Source organism: Spea bombifrons, chromosome 5 (genome assembly GCF_027358695.1).
Source record: "Spea bombifrons isolate aSpeBom1 chromosome 5, aSpeBom1.2.pri, whole genome shotgun sequence".
Classification (NCBI taxonomy): domain Eukaryota; kingdom Metazoa; phylum Chordata; class Amphibia; order Anura; family Pelobatidae; genus Spea; species Spea bombifrons.
In genome coordinates, this window is record NC_071091.1 from 24,128,821 (window position 1) to 24,150,488 (window position 21,668).

General features: G+C 42.0%; 1 protein-coding gene across 4 annotated transcripts in view; it reads right to left on the reverse strand.

Annotated features, from left to right (window-relative positions):
- The window catches only part of ANKRD28 (ankyrin repeat domain 28), a 50,757-nt gene extending 31,425 nt beyond the window's left edge, over positions 1-19,332 (reverse strand). The window contains exons 1-2 of one of the 4 annotated variants that reach the window (XR_008354333.1): positions 3,517-4,674; positions 1,863-1,946 (exon numbers count right to left, since the gene is read on the reverse strand). Coding sequence is in view for 3 of the 4 variants with exons in the window: in XM_053467735.1 (XP_053323710.1) it covers positions 1,863-1,946; positions 3,517-3,630 (198 nt within the window). In the remaining variant the exon portion in view is untranslated. Of the gene's footprint in view, positions 1-1,862; positions 1,947-3,516; positions 4,686-18,989 lie in introns of those variants that run through there. The other 3 variants (XM_053467736.1, XM_053467735.1, XM_053467737.1) reach the window with 3 other exon arrangements.
- Between the last annotated feature and the right edge of the window lie 2,336 nt (positions 19,333-21,668).

The window sequence follows — 21,668 nt, forward strand, 5'->3', positions numbered from 1 at the left end:
CCTGAGGGCAGAAAGCCAATGCTGGGCAAGTACCGTCAGGGACGTGGGAAGATTTCACTAAGCCCCACTAAAACAAGTTACTACAAGTAGCCATGTATGCGAGACAGGTGACCAGTGTGACCTTGCATGTAAGATGGTGACATCTGTCGGAAACGCAATTAAACAGCAGCAAGAACAAAACAAGTCTAGTCTCAAGCTAAGCCGGGATGAAAATAGGACAGGACAGCTATAGAAAAGGGTCAGCATTTGCCGTATAAAGGAAAAATACTGAATGCAAGTCACCGTGTTACCCCCCCCCCCCGGTAGGTTTGCTGCCTTGTGCCTGTTGAGTTAAAGCAGTTTTCCCCTTCTGGAAAGCGTTATTTTGATCCTTTGTTCAGGGCTGCCTTACGCCTACCCAATACATGCTTAAAGCCGCACAATGTATTAACCCCTAACACTTCTGCAGAACGAACAAGTTGGCAAACCATATGGCGATTCTTTGAAATAAGTCTACTGCTGTGTAAACTATTTTGAGGAAACAGGTCATGCTCTATAAAAAGGGTACGTAAACACATGTGATGGACCTGGCTGAAACGTCCTGGTGGGTACAGCAAAACAAACAAGGATGGCGCAGGTATTAAAGTATCACGGATCTTTGTACCACAGAGCTCCTCTACTAAAGTTTTCACGAGGATAACGAGGAAGAATGGGAGACAAATCAGAACCTTGGGGAAAAGCCAAAGACAAAATTTGCAGAAGCCCCACAGAAGAGACCTCAGCATGTCTAAATGGCAAACGATAGAGAAAATAAAACAGTGGTTGTGTTCCTTGTACTTTCTGTTATGTTACATTATAATTCTATTAAAAAGGACCACTTCAGTCATATTTTCATGTTAAATGCACAATAGAGTCCATTTTGCATAAACCCAAATTATTTTTATCACATGAACATTGGTGCACGCATTCTAAATCTAACTCTCCCCCGCTACCAAAAGCGGGAAAAATAATTAAAGGTGCCAGCTTCCTCCGCATGCTCTAACACTGCTGTTGAAGTCAACCGGGGTAGAAGAAGTTAATGACGCGTATCCTAGCGAAACACTATGAGAATTACATGCAAGTGGCTACTCACAAGTAATGTCAAAGAAAGTTCAGGCACCGACTTAGAGAGATGTGCTGTTCAGGTGTATTTAAGAAGTCCAGGAGAAGATGAAAAAGACAGAAGTCTCACAGTCTAGCTCCAATAAGTAAAGAAAACAGACAGAGCAAGAGAGAAATGTACTCTAATGGCTTTCGTGTGACTGTAGTCAGGCCCCCATGTCTATACGACCAATGCAAAGCAGATAAGGGAACTGGAGAGATGTCTGAAGTCTACACAATCATATTTTGCCATCCCTGAAAAGATTGCAACATAGCAAGTTTAAGATAATTTCCCCACTACCTAGTTCCATATATCCCAACTTTCCCAGTTTTCGAGCACTGTCCTACCAGGCTGCCCCACTTCCTGTAAAATAAAGGGGACTGCAGCTTCCACGTGTCCTCATTGCAACACTTTGAAGCTGAGGGCCACAAGGTGGCTCTTTGGGTATGGCGTATGTGCAGCCCTGCCCCAATCAAGCCTGCTCCTGGACCCGGTCACAGAACATCTTATGTGCCCCCGATTTGGACACCAAAAAAGGTTGGGGGTATGTGGTTCCATATTATCCACAGAAACATAATAAAAATATATATAATAGAAATAAAACGTATATAGAAGTGAACAGCAGCGATATACGACTCTGGACAGAAGTTAGGGCCTAGTATCTGATCGGATTCCTTGAAGACATGATTCCCACATAACAAATGAACTTAAATGTAAAATGAATTCCACATTTCCCTTTTACCTGAAAATTAACATCTTCTTTCTTGAATATTAATGCCCGGACTTCATCAGGATCCCCATTAAAAATTGCTTGAACAAGGGGAGGCTGAAACAGAAAGAAGAGAATATAAATATTACGTTAAGAATCAAAAACAAATAGCCTAAAAATGCAATAGTGCACACAAACATGTAATTCTTTAAGTGCAGAGGAAACACGGGATACATAACGAGGAACACTCCAGCCATCATATGCAGTTTAATTCATTCCTTCAGTCTGCAAATGCTTTGAAGGATCCGTCAGGAAGTCCACATAGGCATTTGCGTCTTTCCCTGCCCCACGCTCTTAGCCTTGACAAAGGACACGCATGCAATATTCATCAACTCAAAAGTTCCAGGGGGGGTCTAACGAGGCCCCCACCGTGCAGAACGCACTCCTATTAATGTCAATGGGAGTTCTTTATGGCCGGATTGGTGGTTTTTAAGCGAGCAAAAGTGGTACGAAAATGGAAGCACGGAGGGGGTTGGTGTGCCACCGCTTCTCCTGAAGGTAAATTGTCTGTATGGGACAGTTTAATGGCCTCTCCGAAACAGAGAGCTCAGGCATTCTGCTAAAGGTCTACACACGACCAAAGTTATTACTGCTTGCACTATCAATTTTTTATTATCCTTGTAATTCTACAGTAGTTACTAGAGAAACATTTAAAGGCACATGCCAACGCTCCACAGCACCAGTTCCACAGAGAGTCAGACACCTTGGAACTCTTGAGCGTCAACAGCCAAGGAGCTAAAAGGCCCAAAATGCTAATTCATAGATTCTCATGAACCCCATTTGCGTATTTCCACTTGGGGGGGTTACTGTAAAGAGGATATTCAGCTATCCAATGAATTAAAAACGGTTACGGATACAGACCTCCAAGACATTCCCCAATGATTAATGGAAACAGAATGTGCGGGTCGATGTGTTACCTACAGCTGATGTCGTTGAACTCGACATCTTTATGTTTTTAATCAATAGTCATTTTTCTTTATACTCTGTAAATTATTCCTTTTAACAGCACTGTTTATTACAGCTCCACCTTACTATGCTCAAAGTTTTGTTGGGGCGAAAAAGACCATATAATTATAAGAAAAAATGTCTAGCATGCCAAGAATTTTTAACACACTCAACCTGCCATATAAACGGCACATATAGACTACAGAGATTTCAGTTTACAGATAAAAAGCTTAGTACAGAAAGAGAAAGTTATAAACCAGATATATGTAGAAGGCCTTACTGTTAAGTAGCCATAAAATTAGTTAATAAGGACATTATAAGGGTGGTAATCGTGGTGCAAGCAGGGGGGGCACTCCATGGGTTGCACTTTATAAATAAGGCCCGGTGTATCTAAGAAAAGCATACAAGGTTTATATAATATTACAGCTTAATGACATCATTGCGTAATACTGAACAATCTTTGCACGCCATTGAACATACAGCGAGCGCAATTCTAAGAAAAATGGTTTGTAATTCTTATGTCAAGGCATTTCTATTTAAAAGGAAGTATAATCAAGTGCCGGGAAGATCTTCATCTAGACAGGTCCATCATACATTTAAAAAACTTTTCAATAAAAGAAATTATCCATTTATTAAAGCTCTTTGTATTAATTTTTTATCAAACCCCGACAGTAGATCTTACCGTTCCAGTTCCAGAGGGTGAATGTCGATATGCACTTCCCCGAGGTAATTTGGGAGTAAAAGCTGGAGAATCATCTTCTCCCTCCTCCAAAACCACAATGCATACGCGGCTCATTCGCACAAACTTCGAGCAAAAGCTCTATACCATGCGATAATAAAAATACGGCGCAAAGCCAATAATATTCACTATTACGCAGTAAATATATTTACTCACAAGATACTTATAAAACGACTCAACGCTACACTACAAAAATACTCATAAATCCCATGGGAGATATTCCACCGGCCATTATACTGGAAGTGCTTTATATTACAAATAAAGCTCAACGTAAAAGTTTGAGCATTCGTTAATTTACCACCACCCAAATATCTGCACTCCTTCCTTCATAAAAGGAAATAACGAGGTACGTGGCATTAGCGGGCAGTCCTAAAAGCGTTATCAGGTAAAAGATGGTGGCAAAAAACGAATCTACGCTCGGCAAGGTCAATGGCTAAAAACCAGACCAGTCAGCTTTTCTGTTTCTGTAAACACTTGCACTGAGCCGAATCAATACCGCGTTTCTAAGAGAATCTGAAATGGTTTTCCATTCATTGTGCGGCTTTCATCAGGCTTAATCCGGTATTGAGCTCCTACACGAAGCCTGAAAATCCAGCAAGGTCCACAGAAGCAGCAACAATAACATTCACATGTGATGACTCAGGCCGCAGGGGCCCGGGATGAACGTAGCCTTCTATGACCCAAATGGACCACATAACAGGAATGCAGAGGATGTGCTGATTTCATGAAGACCAAAGTGATCATCAGCAGCCATTCATCTTCTGCTACACAGGCATTAAAGGATTCCAGGTGAATAGATTAGTCCCGCTGCTGCAGCACCAAATAATGCTAAGGGGTTAAAAACTGTGCCAGGAACTAGTTTATCGGTCACCGTGAGAATCCTTATTTAACGAAGGCATCGACGGTTCCTTAAAAGAGTAACAGTCTTCATTTCAACAGCCTGATTCCCATCAACCCCGCGCTTAGTATTCGCTCTCTTGCTATTTCTGGATGGCTGCTTTGTTCGGTGGATGGCTGAGGAGCTGCAGAGCCCCGGGCAGAGAGGCTGTTTATAGGAAATCGCAGGCGAATTCACTCCCCCGGCAGAAGCATTCCATCGCAGCTGTTACGGAAAGAAGCAGACACACTGCAGAGCCGCAGAATGAAACGTCTACCAACGCGAGCATGTTAACAAGCCACTGGAGAAACGGCACTGGGTGAACCAGTAACTTCCTGGAACGGGGAGGGGCCAAAGTCCCCTCCATAGCATTGGTGGTTTAGTGACTAATTTGCAAAGGGAAAAAAAAATATGTACCCTGCTGAAGTTTTAATATTTTCCACTGTAAACCACATGGAAAATGGCTGTTCCAGCGCAAGGCAGGACGTATAACTACTTTCATGTGTACTCTTTGAAGTCAGCCCCGCCAAGCGGTCCCTTCAACGTCAGCCCGAAGTTGGAATTTTGGGATGGAAGGAATCTTATAGCACAAGACAAGATCCTGGAAACGGCGCTTGAACACTGATCTGTGAGACTTCATTCCTCTGCATATGCATATATATGCATATATATATATGCATATGCATATGCATATATATATATATATATATATATATATATATATATATATATATATATATATATATATATATATATATATATATATATAATCTTACAAGCAGCAGAAACCAGTGCAAACAAAGCATAAAGCTGACGATTAGTGTTTGTATTTAGACTTGACGTGGCAGAAGCAGGAAAAGCCACGTGTGTAAATTGTATGTGTATGTACTATATGCCAGGGCTTATCAAGGCTCTAGGTCTCTATGGTAACATGAAATGACTTCCTAGGTAGGGTTGCAAGAAGTCTGTAGTTGCAGATCTCTAAACTATCCCTCGCGCAGCAATTCGAGGTGATCAGACAGAGTTGCAAATACAATTGGGAAGCATGAGGCACAACTCGGGGGGAGGTCACAAATGCAAGGTCATGTGACCTATACTACTAGCAAACTAAGATGTAAGGAGGAGTGGAACAAGCCCCTGCCATAAACCGATCACTGGATGGGTGTGTGTACCCATAAACAGTAACCTAGAAACTAGCCAGACGTGCTCCCATATTACCCCCACAGTGCAGCTTGTATATATAATATGTGATTCCATACTAACTACTGCATTACCAACAGCAGACAATTACTGACCCAAATAGAAAAACACCCCTCCCAGCTTCCTACTAGTGTCAGTTGAACTGATCGGATATTAAACTAAAGGGGTAAAGCTATAGAGCAATATGTTTTCACAACAACCACCCCCTCCCTCCCCCCTCTGCCCAAGTGATCATCTGTGACATCAAAAGGGAATCCCACAACCGCAGCTCTGCTTACAACAGAGGAAGAACGCACGTACGCGGGAGAATCCCTGCCTCTCCACACACACAAGGGCAGAAAACGCTGATCGGATGCCACAGCCTCCTAGACAAAGTGTCCCCGTAAACACATGCATCCAAAGCATCATTTCTTACTGGGAATGCCCAACAACCTGTAGTATATTAAGGTAAACAATAAATCTGACTGCAGCTGTCCAAGTCATTTTGATTTTCACGTCACACAAATGAACAGACTGCCACTTGAAGCATTAAAATGGTGAATGGTCTGCAAGAGACACGATGCCAGGAAAGACCTAGTGACCTCCATACATACAGCTTGGGGGGGGGGGTAAGGTGGAGAACTGTTCAAGGTCAATCTAAAAACAGGAGGGTCAGAGGTTTAGATGTCAATGTAGTAAATGTTTTACTTTACAGAGAGGGTGGTAGAGGTTAATACAGCGAGAGAATTTGAACATGCATGTAATTGGCATACAGCTATCCTGCCTCCAAGAGGAGACCAAGGACTGACTAAGGTTTAAGTTCTGCAAAAAAAAAAAAAAAAAAAAAAAAAAAGGCAAATGGCTGTTATCTGCCATCAAAATGTTTCCTTAAAAAAAAAAAAAAAAAAAAAGCCAAATCGGCCACAATATAATCCTTGTTTTTCCCAAGTTTTATTCAAAAGAATAATGTAGGGCCTACAATGACACCTAGAGAAATTAGAGTAAACCAGCTTTTTATTCACCCATTTGGCCTAATGTCAAAGCTTGGTAAGCTTGTTTGACTCTTTTCTCCTAGAAAAATCTATATAAATCTGTTCATATAGTTACAGATGTAAAAAACACGTTCCCATGTACTAAACATTTAAAGGTATCATATTTACACTGAAATGAAGGCTTAAAATCCAAGTACTGAATGAAGTTTAAAAAAAATGTTTTAACCTCTATCTTGCAATTATTCGCTACATGACAACAGAATATGTTGACGTTTAAAGTAAATACATTTTAAAAAGTTAAGGGTGGGGAACGAGTTAGTAACAGAACCGTGTCGGCATTCTGGGCAAAATCATTGCACAGGAAAAGTGTCAATAAGCTTAATATCAGCATGTGCTTGAGAGCCAAGTAACCGAGTGGGACTTTGAGGAAAGCGTGGAGAATTCATCCCTGTTAAAATATTTACCATGTATTGATTTGAAGAATGGGTATAAGGTCTTACAGCTAAGAAAACGTTAGGTTTTCCTATTGATTGTGAATTCCGAGGATGCCCCTTGGGTGTATTTTCAGTGGTTGGGAGAAGGTCATTCAACATCCAAGCTGCAGAGAGGAGGGCTGTGCGCAGAACCCACCAACTGGGAAACACCGAGAAATGATTCACCACGTTTAAGGTCCTCGGAAGGGTGGTGGCAGACATTGGATGTAGTCTATTTAAAATGTGGGACGATGACTCACGAGAACACTAGGATTTCCTAACCACAACAGACAGAATAACAGAGCGTGTGACAGAAATTAACTTCACTGTGCAATCTTAGGACTCTTATTTGGTTACGGTCTGCAAAGAGGACATTTTACACATTATATAAGCACACACGTAATATTTAGACAAATATATATATCTATATACACACACACAGTAGAGTGCAAATGTTTTAGGCAAGTGCGAAAAAAAAAATGCAGTAAGTGCCTTCAAATTGTAATTTGGGGTCAATCAGATGCCTCCATGATGAATAAGTATCTGCCTGTATTTCTCAGCATCGGGGAGCCCATTAATTCTGACCAAAACCCCAACTCCATTTGCAGAAACTCAACCCCAATCTGGCAAGGAACCTCCACCATGCTTCACTGCTGCCTGCAAATATGTATTCTTGTACTGCCCTCTAGCCCTTTGGTTAACAAACTGCCTTCTGCTACAGCCAAAATTTCTAATTTTGATTCATCAGTCCAGAGCTCCATACCAGTTGAGTCGGCTGGTAGGGCTTTTTTGGCCACAACTCTTTCAGGAAGACTGCTTCCAACCGGCCTCTCTGGACAGTAGATGGGTGTACCAGAGTCCCACTGTTTTCTGCCAATGCCGAGGAGATGGCTCTGCTCGACATCTTCTAAAAGCTAAGCATGGAGTGTCTCATCTGCTGCATGAAGCTTCCTTGGACGTCCACTGGATCTATGATCCAGTTTCCTTGTTCTTCAAAAGAGCTTGGATAAAACATCTGGAAAGCCTTGTCTGCCTTGAAATTTCTGCTTGGATGAGACTTCACTGCTGATTGATGATCATTAGCAGCTGTTTGGTATAATCATATATGCCTACAAAATCCTTGACTGTGCAAGCATACCTACTGTACCTACTGTTTTGAAGGCAAAGAGTGGTCATACCCAATATTTACGTTTTTCCACTGCACTCGCTTTGCTTTTTGTTCACTGATAAAGATTAACTATTAACGTGTCTATTTTTGAAGGCACTTACTTGACAGCATTTTTTCATATCTGCCTTCCTAAGGTTTTAGCAGAGTACTGAGCAATTATATAAACATATACTTAACGTTTAGCTTTAGACAATCTATCGGCCTTCCCTTTTTGAACTTGGGAAAACGTGCAAAGCAATTGGCCTCCTACCCCTAACTTAGCTCCTTAGCTGGTTTTAGTTTTTTTGGTTTTGAGTTTATAAATGGCGATTGCGGTATATTTTTTTAATGTGTTTTATTTTTTTATATTTGTAGTATTTATGAGGAGGTTTTGTTTATGCGATTTGTTTCATCCGATAAATGACTTGGTACATATTTTCTTTTACACTTTTAAAATGCAAAACTATATCATTAGGCATCCTGAAAACCCAAGCTATTACTTGAATTCTACAAAACAAGTTATCATACCAATGTAATAGTCATATGATTTCAGGTCATGTATGCATTGAAGATATTTCCAAAAAGCATCTAATATTGTCTCTGTAAATTGTATATGCAAAGTATGAGACTGGACAGAATGATTATACAAATTAATACAAAAACCAAACCCACAAGCTGTATTCTTCTGCTCTTCATAAAGCTTAGTTAGCAGGTTTTAACCTTTCAGCAAGCTGCTACTTTAGAAATAAAAATCTCAAAGAAAACTCAACATACATTGTATCAATTATTCATTAAAAAGATTGCGTGCAAAAGCTACACACATTTTAGTAGCTTATTTACTGTAAGAAATGCTATATTTTTACCATAGGTAAATTTTGTTCTAAACAAAAAGAATATAAATTTGTAGTAAAGTTGGTTATGTTTTTCTCTTCTAGGCATCAGTGAGCGAATAGTTTTTGCGTGAAGGAAGCCTTCCTGCTCCTGCATTTTGGCAGACATTACCAGCCGATCTACCGAGCATGCTCATTAAACGAACCCTTCATGCAGCTATGCTTATAAAAAAAAAAAAAAAAAAAAAAAAAAAAAAAAAAAAAAAAAACTTAAGGGAGCATAACGAAGCAACTCTGCCGAGTGTCTCACAAACACTCTCAGGAGGGAGAGGCATAAATCATTTAATAACGGTTGTAAATAAATACCACCACGCATCTTCTTAATCCCTAAAATGACATTGTTTCATACATTTTCACAGCAGCTCAGTAATCTTCAGTAGTTCTCATTAAAGGAAAGGTTGGCTGTGACACACAGTAATTTGTGTTTAATGAGTTATACTTTGTCCAGGCACAGTATAGAATATCTGGAACGTAGGGAGGATATGTAGAAGGGTTGAACTTGAGTGACTTATTAGTTATTATTAAATTACTATGTTACTACGGCAGCATATTTCAGCCACTGTATAAAGGTCCTTGTGCAACTGCAAATGGGATAGACTGCTAAACAGAAATGGTACTTTTCTCCCAAAATTTTCCAGATTCGCCTTAATACATAGAGTCAAAGTCATCATCCATCACTCACTGACAGACACCATAGAAGGAAGATATCATTTCATGGTAAATAGCAAAGGTTTGTGCTTTACTTACCCCTAGGATTATACACAGGGCCTGTAATTTACATTTACAGAGCAGAACCTTCCAAATAGTAAGGACATTTTATAAGCATGCTTCACCGACACATACGCATTAACAACTCTTCAACATACTGACGCAATATTATCATACTGACCACTCTCAGCCACGCTAACATTTACTCAAAAACACAACCATTCACAGCCAAATTAACCAACACGGCGCTCTAAATCAATCACATATCGATATGTTGTGCACACCATCCTTCCCATGGCACCCGGCCCAGGGAGAAGTCACCGCTCACACATTGTACTAGCCGTTTTATCAGAACCGGTGCCAAAATACTTGCAACTATGACGGCTACAGTCAGGCGATAAAGCCACAGCAAACACTGACCATTTTGCTAAGTTCTAGGTAGGGTATTCTTTTATTTGAAATGGATGTCACTCTGGACCTCAAGGGGGACCACTAAAATATATTACTATCTTCCCTAGACCTATGGTGATTCTAACTTTCAAGTGTTAGGTTAATTTGAGATTTTCCCCAATGACCTTAGGAGACAAAAATGAATTAGTCATTTAGGGGGAGAGCAGCAACGAGAAATCATTTTCAAAGTCATAACTAAAACTGATTAAAAGGTATAAGAGTCCAATAATTGATTGTTAATGTGCTAAAGCTCATATTTTATCAAGTCTACCAATCCCCATATTATCCTTTCAAAACATATTTAATATACTTTAAGTAGCCATTGCTAGTCATCCTAAAAACTCATAACGAATGTCTAATACTATTATAACCAATGACAGAGGAAACGTGAATGTGTGAAGAGAGAAGGGGGCTATAGCACAAATATTTAATAAAGTTTATACACATTTTATATTGGATAAACTCAGCTCAGCTATTGGATAAACTCAGCTACCGTGTTTCCCCGATAGTAAGACACCCCCGATTGTAAGACGTATCGGGGGTTTCAGAGGGGTCGGCTAATATAAGCCGTACCCCGAAAGTAAGACATATGTCTTACTTTCGGGGAAACACGGGGGATTTGCCGGGTCCGCCACTCTAAGGGGCCGGGAAGTCCCCACCAAGGCCGGCCTTACGTGTCTGCGGCCGCACAGGATTTAAATTAAAACATCGGGGTTTTTTTTTAACTTTATTTAACATCCTCCATATTAAATAAAGTTTTTTTAACTTTATTTAACATGGAGGATGTTAAATAAAGTTGAAAAAAACCCCCGATGTTTTTATTTAAACCCTGTGCGGCCGCAGACCCCTAAGGCCGGCCCCTTAGAGCAGGGCCGACCTTTGGGGTGTGCGACCGCACAGGGCGCCACACTCCAGGGGGTGCCAACCTGCGGCACCCGGCACCCCTCCAGAGACGGACAGTAATGTCCGCCGCTGGAGGAGCAGGCTCGCAAGGGAGCGGTATCTGAGGTCTTTAACAGACCTCCGGCTCCCTTGAGTGATTTTAAGCCGGGTTCCCTTGTGATCTGCGCGGCAACAGCTGTTGTGCGCCGGGGTTTCTTGTCAGATCCCGGCGCACAACACTGAAGCCGCGCCCACCGCTGTCCGTGCCCTCTGACCCGGAAGGAGACAAGAACTGAAGAAGAGGAGCGAAGAGGAGGAAAAGAAGCTGAAAGAAGAAAGGAAAGGTAGGAAAGCATTAAGTGAGAGTGGATTGGTGTATATGTGTGTGTGGATTGGTGTATGTGTGTGTGGATTGGTGTATATGTGTGTGGATTGGTGTATATGTGTGTGGATTGGTGTATATGTGTGTGGATTGGTGTATATGTGTGTGGATTGGTGTATATGTGTGTGGATTGGTAGGTGTGTTGATTGGTAAGTGTGTGAGAGTGATGGGTGTTATGCTGTACCATTTCCAATGTCTTTTTCATGATCTAATTATGCTCTAAAAGTACATCATAACTCCCATCACTCTCAATTTTTTCCCAATATAAGACATACCCCGAAAGTAAGACATAGTGGGGCTTTTAGGGATAAAAAGAAAGTAAGACACTGTCTTACTTTCGGGGAAACACGGTAGTTCCCAAGGATAAGAAGTTTAGAGCAAGATCAAGCAATCCTGCCATCTCCTGGAGTACCGGGTGTACAGCAAGAATCAAACGTTTATTTTTTTTACAAATTGGGTTAGAAAAAATGTTTTTCAGAGACACCAACAATAATGTATTAAAAAATCCCCAGACAGTTACAATAAAGAATAATATTTAAAAAAAATCAAAGTACACACTTCCTCTCGGAGGCCTTAACCATTGAATCGTAAAATTTAGGAATATTCTGTATAAATAGCACTGTACACAGCTATATGTGACATACAACAGAACAGAATGTGCATATTAAGAACCCGGGCTTAGCACAAAACCCAACACCCGGATCAAAATCATTTCAAATAGTGACACAAATAGGATATTATAGTAGGTTCTACAAACCTCAGGCAATAGGTCACTATGGCGACCAGAAATTCCTTCCCAGAACCAAGGGTTTTGGTGAACGCCATCACAACAAACTCACATGCTTTGTTGAAACCACTGGTGTAACGGAGGCTCCTGTCAAACCCTTACCCACACAACTGCATGCAAGCAGGCCATGGTCAGTCAGTTGTCATACTCTGGTCCCAAGCGTGAGTATACGATGTGTGTGTTAGCTCGTGCGTAAGTATGTTACTGTTTGATCACTTTCTAAGCCTGTTTAATGAAATGACATGTCAGGCACGTCATAGGTTGTTAAGTGACAGTTTTTCATTGACGTGCCTGACCCGCCAATGGACGTTAAGGGGTTAAAAACGTTATTAGTCCTTGGTCTTGTCAAGCCATATCCCTATCCTATACGTGTTCAAATACCCTCACTATATTAGCCTCTAACACTTCTGCTGGGAGGCTGTTTGACTTATCCATGTACCTTTAACATGTTTAAAATAAAAGCTGTTACACATGACTGTGTAGAGTAATGGTTAAGGAGCTGCGCCCCAGTGCTAAAATAAAAGCTGTTACAGTTACGGTTATAGAGATCTCCTTTGTTAGAGTAAGGTTAGTAGCTAAATTATGTGACTGGGGAAAAAATGTACATTGCTAGCCCTTACCATAAGATGCAAAGCTTTTTCCACTGACCACCGCTGATACCAGACATATCAAACACCCTTTGAGCTGAGACAACAGACCCTACCCTAGTCATACATGATGTTCTTTGATCTACTCTTTTAGGACGTGGTTTGTTTTGTTGAGAATTTAGTCTCTATTGGATTAAGACTTGACAAAACATACATATTTTGTGTCACTGGTGACAACAAAACCTGATCATTATTAAAACATTAAAAAAACATTAAAATATATTGATCGCACTGAATTTAAAGAAAGTTTAAGCCACAATAATAAGTATAAAAGGTAACAAAAAGTGTACAACAAAGAAAAAAGGTGTCTATAAAACTTGGAACAAACTCCACTCTGTAACAAAAGGAAATTCGTTTCCAGATGGCGGGTCACCGTATTGTTTTATTTGGGAAGCTTTCCCAAAGTCAAAATAGTAGCCGAAGGAGAGTTTATTCCAAACATAACAAATATGCAGAGCAGGTCCTTAAGGGAAGCACTTCAGCAATAGATCACTTTGAAAAGCAGAATATGGTGCCAAACCCTTCACCACGCTTCGCAGGATTACATATTAACTACAGAGGCTCATAAATTCTTTAACCTTCGTCATCGTAAAACTGAAGATATGCCCCAAAAAAAAAAAAAAAAAAGAAAGGCATGATGCTAATAAACGAGCATAGGTACACCGAGAAAACAAAGCGGGTCACTAACGGCAGAGACTGACAATAACAAATAGCTAGCAATCTTTCACAAGGTCTCAGTAAAGACATTTGGTAATTGCATTAGGATGAAAGCGTTGGGGGTTAGGAGGCAGGCAGTCACCTGGCGAGAATGCTTGCTTCGCACCACCACGTCTAAACTACATTTAAAACGGGACAATCCTGTGAAGAAAGTCAGCCAGAGAACACACCTTCCAAACAAGGAAGGAACGTATCCATAGACTTCTCAGGAGACAACTAGGAGCTTTGTGAGTAGAAACCTTTCTTCTTTCAAAGACAGTGAGATAGCTGGCTATTTACTGAATAAACGCCTCACTCGCACTCCGCTCTGTTCCACTTCACTGCATTTATAGCCAGTTTCTAACAGGTTGAATAACGTTTCCAACGTGGCAGCTAAGAGCAACTTTCTATATGTTCAAACTTCATTATTTGGGAATCTAGATCAGTGCTGGGCATAACTGCATACAACTCTGGAGCCAGACAGCCAAACCTATAAGCCCACTTGATTTTTATTTATTTATTTAATTTTTTTGGAAGAACCAGAAAGTACACTCATAAAGATCAGTATAAAATGGCACAAAAGGTTATTTTAAAACCCTGAGCTATATGGAGGGCCATCTCAGAAGTTCCGTGGGCCTCCGAGTAGAAGTCCACTTGGGGTAGCATTTCATAATAAGAATTAAATCAGCTGAAAAGTTTAATCACACCGCAACTCACCTACAAGTTTAATCTCATAAGAGGTTATACAGACATAAAGGGAGTAAAAAAGCCCCCACCCCCCCAAGGTTTTGTGTTGTGGATACGCATGTTATATACTGAACATGTCGTAGGATTGTAATATGATATAGTAAAATGCATACATAATGGACAGGCTTCTTAAAACCTAAAAACATCTGAGATCTTTATTATCTGCTTACTTTTATTAAATGTTTATCACATAATTACAACATCATTGTCTTTATTGACTTAACATTTACCCTTGGTTCTGGCACAAGCAATCACCTATACAGGTAAAAAGTCATCAGAACGACATTCATTACACAGCCTCGTAATACAAATATATCTTTATCTGCGGTATAATCACATTTCTACTCCAATAAAGTCAGCCGGTTTTTAATGAGAATTTAACACTTTCAGCGGCTATAAGTAATCAAACAGCTTATTACTCTCAGCAGCTGCAACAAAGTAAGCGGGCACATTCTATATGTGGCCCGGAGAGATAAGAACTGCAGTCTGTCACATATGGAAGTCAAAACGCAGAACATTACCTGACCCAGATCCTATAAAAACCAAAAAAACACGCACTGCTCTGTTCACATACATGTGGGATTTCACTTATATGTCGCTAGTTAGGAAATATGTATTGATTTCTTATGCACATGTAAAGTGAATCACAAGCTGTCAGAACTAGACAATTAGTCAACGTAAACTTTTTTTTTTTTTTTTTTTTTTACTTGGTCGGTAAAGTGGGGGGGAGGGGGCTCATGGACCACTAAATATTTAAGGAGCAAGAAACAGGTGCAGCATCAACAATAAACGTGAGGCAGCCAATGTTACCTGGCTTGGAGATTTAATATTGATGGCTCTTGGTAAATGCAAATCATCCACCAGCCTGTGAATATAATACTTTTGCTTCAATTTCCAACAGTGGTAGGACTGCTTTTAATGTACGCTAGCGATTCCACAGGAGATCCTCTGCCTAATAATTAGGATAACAGAAGTCTCAATCTGTCACAGATACGCAACAAAGAAAATTTACATCAACTGAAAGAGGCCAAAGAAGAGTCATAAGAGAAAGTTGGCTTCCACTCCACTGATCTTAAATCAAGCAGCTCCCTGTAACAAGCATCAAATAGTCAGTGGCTACTAACTTCAAGTATGAGCGGCTTGTTTAAGATGATTTATCTTGTTATAACAGTTAAGCCGCACGTTAACACAGAACACAGGCAATGACGAGCGTGTCCATACACATGTATTTGAAGATATTTGATATTGCAGGCACTATTTTAAAGCAGACTAAGAGACTACGCACATTAGCATGTACAATTTATAACAGCAAACTAAACGAAGACGTGACAAAATGTGTGGAAGTGCTGCAAAATGTACCCGCGCACACACGCATGTATAAATTGATTTACACACACACACACACACACATTACATATATAAATTAACACACACCCCCTTAAAAGGCAATAAGACAGGAACTTCAATGGTAATCCAATATAACTCAGTGTGCGGTGTAAGTGTTTACTTCCACTTGATATTTGTGTTCTGTTTTCTGCATAAAACCCATATATTTCAGTGCAGTAATGTATGTATAGCGGGCTGATGTTGTGCAGACAGCGTGATAACAGACGTTGCTGGGTATATACATCTCGCCACTGCTGCCATCTTAACAGCTTCCTGAAGCATCCGGCTTATTAAAAGGACCTTAGAGGAGTAATCTTGAGCACAGTAATGCAGTTTTAGGTATAGTTATGTTGCTATTGTAAACTAAAGGTAATGGGGCATTATAAACCTGTCTGTGAAACAGCAGGTATATCAACCACATATGACTGCGATTCATTTTGGGAATATTACTATCGTCCTTTATGTCACAGGAGAAACAGATGAATCCATCTTAAAAGACGCTCTTCTAAACAGAACATGGATATCTTATAAGTGAATCAGAATTCCTCCATTCATACATTCTCACCAAAGAAGAATGCACATTAACATACTTTCTAGGTGTATTGTATACTTTATACAATAACTTACTTGTCCCGTCTCCTCCATGGCCCGATGATTCTCACCACTGATTACGTAGCAAGTTTTTAAAATTAGGTTTATAAAAGTCACCGGTCAATCAAGTTCAACAGCGCAAACCCACCGAGATCGATGGGAAGGCTTTCAGAACAGAGGTCCTGTGACATCCACCAAGCTGACGGGCGGGAAGTAAACCATGTGAAAGGAAAACAGCGGGGGGGGAGGCAAATTCTGCATTCGCAACGGAGATAGCCACGTACATTTAAAGGGTGGAATGTACATTAAAGAGCGTTATCATGGCTGGATTGTCCCCTTAAATGTCTAAAGGGCTTAACAAGTACCTGCATTAAAACTATCCATAGTTTAAGAGATATAAAGTTAAACGCTAGCCTACTACTGTGCCTAACGGAAGCGGAGAAACGAGAAAGGTGGTAAAACTACCGGATCCAACCAATTTTCCATAACCAAGTCGTTCCTCTTTTCCACAACACTTTTCAGATGCAATCAGCAGCTTACGGTCCTGAAGGAAAGAAGGTCTACAGTAGAGGGGAAATAAGGTGAGGCGCTGGCCCTGATAACATGGAGTTAAGATGGCCTCTCGTAGTAAACACATAAGCAACGTATTAAAAATACACATTTTATGCCATAAACATCATTTCAAGAGTTTAATGTTCTAAGCTCCAACGAACACGCGATTCGGGAAAAGGTGCAGAGCCGCCATAATCCTGTACAGTTGTCATTTTGCCAAATGGGAACAACATTGACAGGATGAAATCTCCTGTTGCCATAACAACAGAAAAAGCATATTAAAAAGTCTTATTTTGTGCTATTAAATCTTTGCAGAAAAAGCTAAAATGACAGAGTCATGTATAAATATATGTACAGATAAGGTTCTACATTAACAAATAACACCTCGCCATCTGAATGACAGGGACATTTTGAAGTCTGTCATCTTGCCCATACCTTATACTGTGTAGATGAAAACACTAAACATATAATGGTATTTACATGTAAACAAGTCACACGCATATAGCTATCTCTCTTGAGGAAACCATACATTTACACTACTGAAAGCAGCCATCTTAATCAGCCACTTAATGATTATTCCTCCACCTTGGCTGCGTTACCGTCCCTCTTTGGGGGCTGCTGATTTGTTTTGGATGCCATTTAATTACGTAGAAGGCACAGCGACCTTCGGACCACCACGGGGTCACGGGGCACACGCGTGGAAAGTTCTCCCATTGGGGTCAATATGAACGCTTTCCTGTCACTGATCAGCTCTTTGAAGTAATTAATCAGCGGCATTAGATTTAGGACCATGGAGGACGGCAACTTCTAGGTCATCTTTGTTTTGTACTTTAATATACATTCTTCTGTAGCGAGTGTTTTAGGGACACTAAAGGGTTCCTTTAAGCTAAACTGTACCTGCTGACCCAGAGACCAGCCTAACAAGAAACGCAGAGAATATATAGAACAAATAGCATATTAGAGCGCTAGCTGCCACGTGTGAAATGCGTTGGCATAAATTGCAGCTAACAGCAGACTTCTTAGGGCAAAAATAGGTTTGAAAGCTAACTGCACATATTCCCCAATTCCAATGCAAGAGAGAGCGCCAATCAATTTTCTCTAGAACAGAATTATATATTCAATAGCATCGTGGAAAATTGTGTAACCCGAGGAGCGAATATCCACAGCAACAGTTTGAACATATAGTCCAGAAATGGAGGATGGCTAACTAGAGGGAAGCTAAATATAAACCACTTACATGACAGACCGCGTTAGTCAATAGTGGAGTCGGAAGTCGTTTGGCGTCACGTGGAGGTGAGATATACGCGAGAGAATCGGGAATGCATTCGGGAAATTGATCACAGTGGATATATTAACATTAAGAACACCTGAAAGGCCAGAGTGTGTGTATAATATATATATATATATATATATACACATACACACACACACACATAAGCTACACACACACCTGTGCAAAAATAGCATTGCAATAAATGCTAACACCATAATTGCAGCAGGCATGCTGACTTAAGGATATCTTATCAGGAGTAGCCACATCCTTATCAATTCAAATATAATATATGTGCGATACGTGCATGAAACAATGAAGTCCTGTGTAGGGTATGAAGCACACAGCATGAGACATCCTAAAGCAAATGACAAACAGGCAACATCATGTCAAACCCTCGTGTAATTATATCCATGTCACGGTGACCCAAAAACGTGGAGACCGCCTTCCCACCCGCGACATGCCGCTCCAATACACACGGGGATGGCCCTCGGTGGCGAGAAGCACATGACAGAGATCCGGGGGCGCTGGCGGTGACCCAGCACCTGGTGCATTCAGCGGCCAGTGCAGCCATCGCTGCATGCTAAGGTTATCGCATCTCATACTGCATGTGGAATAATGGAACGCTGTGCCCTGCCATGCAATGCGTCCAGGCTATAACAACACAGGCCAAGCTGTGCTGCAGGCCTGTGACAGAAGATGCGGTTAGCCGCCCAGCTTCACGGTGACAGACACCTCGGAACACCCCGCCACCTCTCACCTGCTCCCGGAGCTTGAGAAACACCATGGTGCGCGACGATATGCAGCTTCTTCCGCCTCCACCGCATGCAGCTCCGCCAACCTCGGGGAGTGCCTGTAGGTGACAACGCTAGGCCTGATTCCGCTCCTCAATACACGGCCACCAGGGCCTTGAGACAGCGGGCCGGACACGAACACTCCGCCTTATCGTTCCCGTCTTCTTCCTTGTACATGAAGAACACAGTAGCGCTCTCTCACCAACCACCCCTTCCACAACGCAACCGCCAAACCCGACGCAAGTGCACCACCGATTGGTTGCACTATGGGGGTGGGAACTCCAACCGTCATACGTCACTGCGACAAATAAAAACTTGAGGGAGGTAATAAGATGGGCGCGCGCCTGTCACACCGATCTTTGCGCGTAAGCGCTACCTGACCGCGGCGGTGTTTGCTGCTTTTGTCCTTTTGACGTGGATTCTTCGTTGACGTAATTCCTTTTGGTAACGGGTTCGAATAGAACCAATGCGACTCTTTCGGTGTCTCGGCGGTGGAAGGGTTAACAATGGAAGGCGGGTGTGTAAAACACGCAGCCAATTGCGTCCCTCTCCCGAACTGTTCGTATTCCGTTCTGAGAGCGGGCGCGCGGTGGGCGGGGTCTGTAGGTTTAATAAAAGGTAGGCGGGACAGGGAAGGTGAGCTGTTTAGTCAGGTGTTTGCGGAGGGCAGGGATGCAGGTTAAGAGTCGGCCCAAAGCTGTATGTGGATTAGGTGTCGTGGGTATAAGCGGGGTTGTAAGGCTTTGGGTGTATACTACCGCTCATTCGTAAGCACTGGCTGTCTGGCCGTGAGAGGGTTTGGGACATAAGAAATTAAATTCTTTTCTTAAATCGTGGATAGTGATCCCAAATGGTGCACAATGCCATTCACTCCCACAGGCCTGACAACACTTGATTGTGAGAGTTGTGCACAAGGAAAAACAATACCTTGTGTTTTGCCCTTCATATATTCAGAGGTGGCCTATCCCCAACTCCCTTTCTATTAGCGCATCTATCCCGCCTACCTCCATCGCCAGGTGTCAGTCCTTCTGTTCCCCCGGTAACTGTTTATCCCATTGTCATGATTACTGCATGAGCGATCGTTGGTGCTTTGCTGAGACAGTCCAGTAATTACACTCATGTGAGTGTTTTGATGTCTCTGAATAGACTCCTGCTCGGTCTCTCCACTCATCTGATGATCTGCCTGTCCTTTGACTTCTCGAGCACATTTAATGCATTTCTCAAGGGCTGCTCCCATTCTCAGGGATGCCTTCCCTGGATTATCTAACATTCCCTTCCAAAAATCTCTCAAGACCCACTTCTTTAGGGACTCTGATCAACTAACAGGTTAAGTCCCTTTCTCCCGCCTCCCTCTGGCTCACCTTCTTTAGTCCCTCTCCTACATGCAGACTCATCTCCCGAAATATTATTAATTTCATCACAAAGACTGGCGCTCTTGCCTCCAGTGTAATACACTCTAACTCCTAGATTGTAATGTCAGCAGGGCCCCAATCACCTTTTTTCTATGCTCTAAAGGCACTATATAAATCGATGAATATCGACGTTACACGCATGTGTGCCTCTATATAGTTGGTTAAGCTGTTGATGTTTGTGTTCTGCGCGGTATTGCAATGTGTCTCGTGCATGATATGTATGTTCTGTTCGGGTCACAGAAAGTATAGTGTGAATTATGAACCAGCAATGGCTTGGTTGAAGAAGGGTTTAGCTAGGGGAGAAATTATTGGGTTAATCCAAATACATGCCTGCAGCACTGCGTTTGCAAAAGGCCACGTGTAAATGTGTAAGTGGCCGTTGCAAAAATAGGAGTAACGTTTTAAGTTGAAATTGTGCTTGTTTGGCCGATAAAGGATCTTCATGTAGATAACGGCTTCTTTAATTCTTGGTTGCATACATGTGAAAGTACTTAGGAGCACGTCAATATCCATGTAAAGAAGTACTGTCAATGCACTCATCGCACAACAGGTCATATGACCATTGACGGGTAATTTGATATGTGGCAAGGTGCTTTTATTAATGACAGCGCTTTCAACATTCAACTGCTGCTTACCAGGGCAGGGGTAGTAGACTTTGTGGCAGACATATACCGTATTTATCGGCGTATAACACGCACTGGTGTATAACACGCACCCCCATTTTTGAACAAAAAAACTGAACAAAAAAAACTTCATCAGAATCACTGCTATCTGGGAAACCACACACAGACACGCACACAGTAAGACACACACACAGTAAGACACACTCACAGTAAGACACACTCAGACACACACACTCAGACACACACACCCTAACCCCCCTTCTCAGGATCTCCCCTCTCTCTCCCTAACCCCACCCCGGTCACTTACCTTCAACTCCTGTGTTGGAAGCGTGAGGCGTTTGTCTCGGGTGCCGGCGCTTCACTGCTGAGCGCCGGCACCCGAGACAAACGCCTCACGCTTCCAACACAGGAGTTGAAGCGCTGAGGCAGGCGGCGGCGGCTGCTGCTGCTGAGGCTGAGGCAGGCGGCGGCTGAGGCAGAGGCTGAGGCTGAGGCAGGCGGCTGAGGCTGAGGCAGGCGGCGGCGGCGGCCGCCAGCAGAGGAGTCCTGGATTTCTGTCAGTCAGGGGGGCCCGAGAGTTGCCGAGCGGTCGTCTTCAGCAACCGCTCGG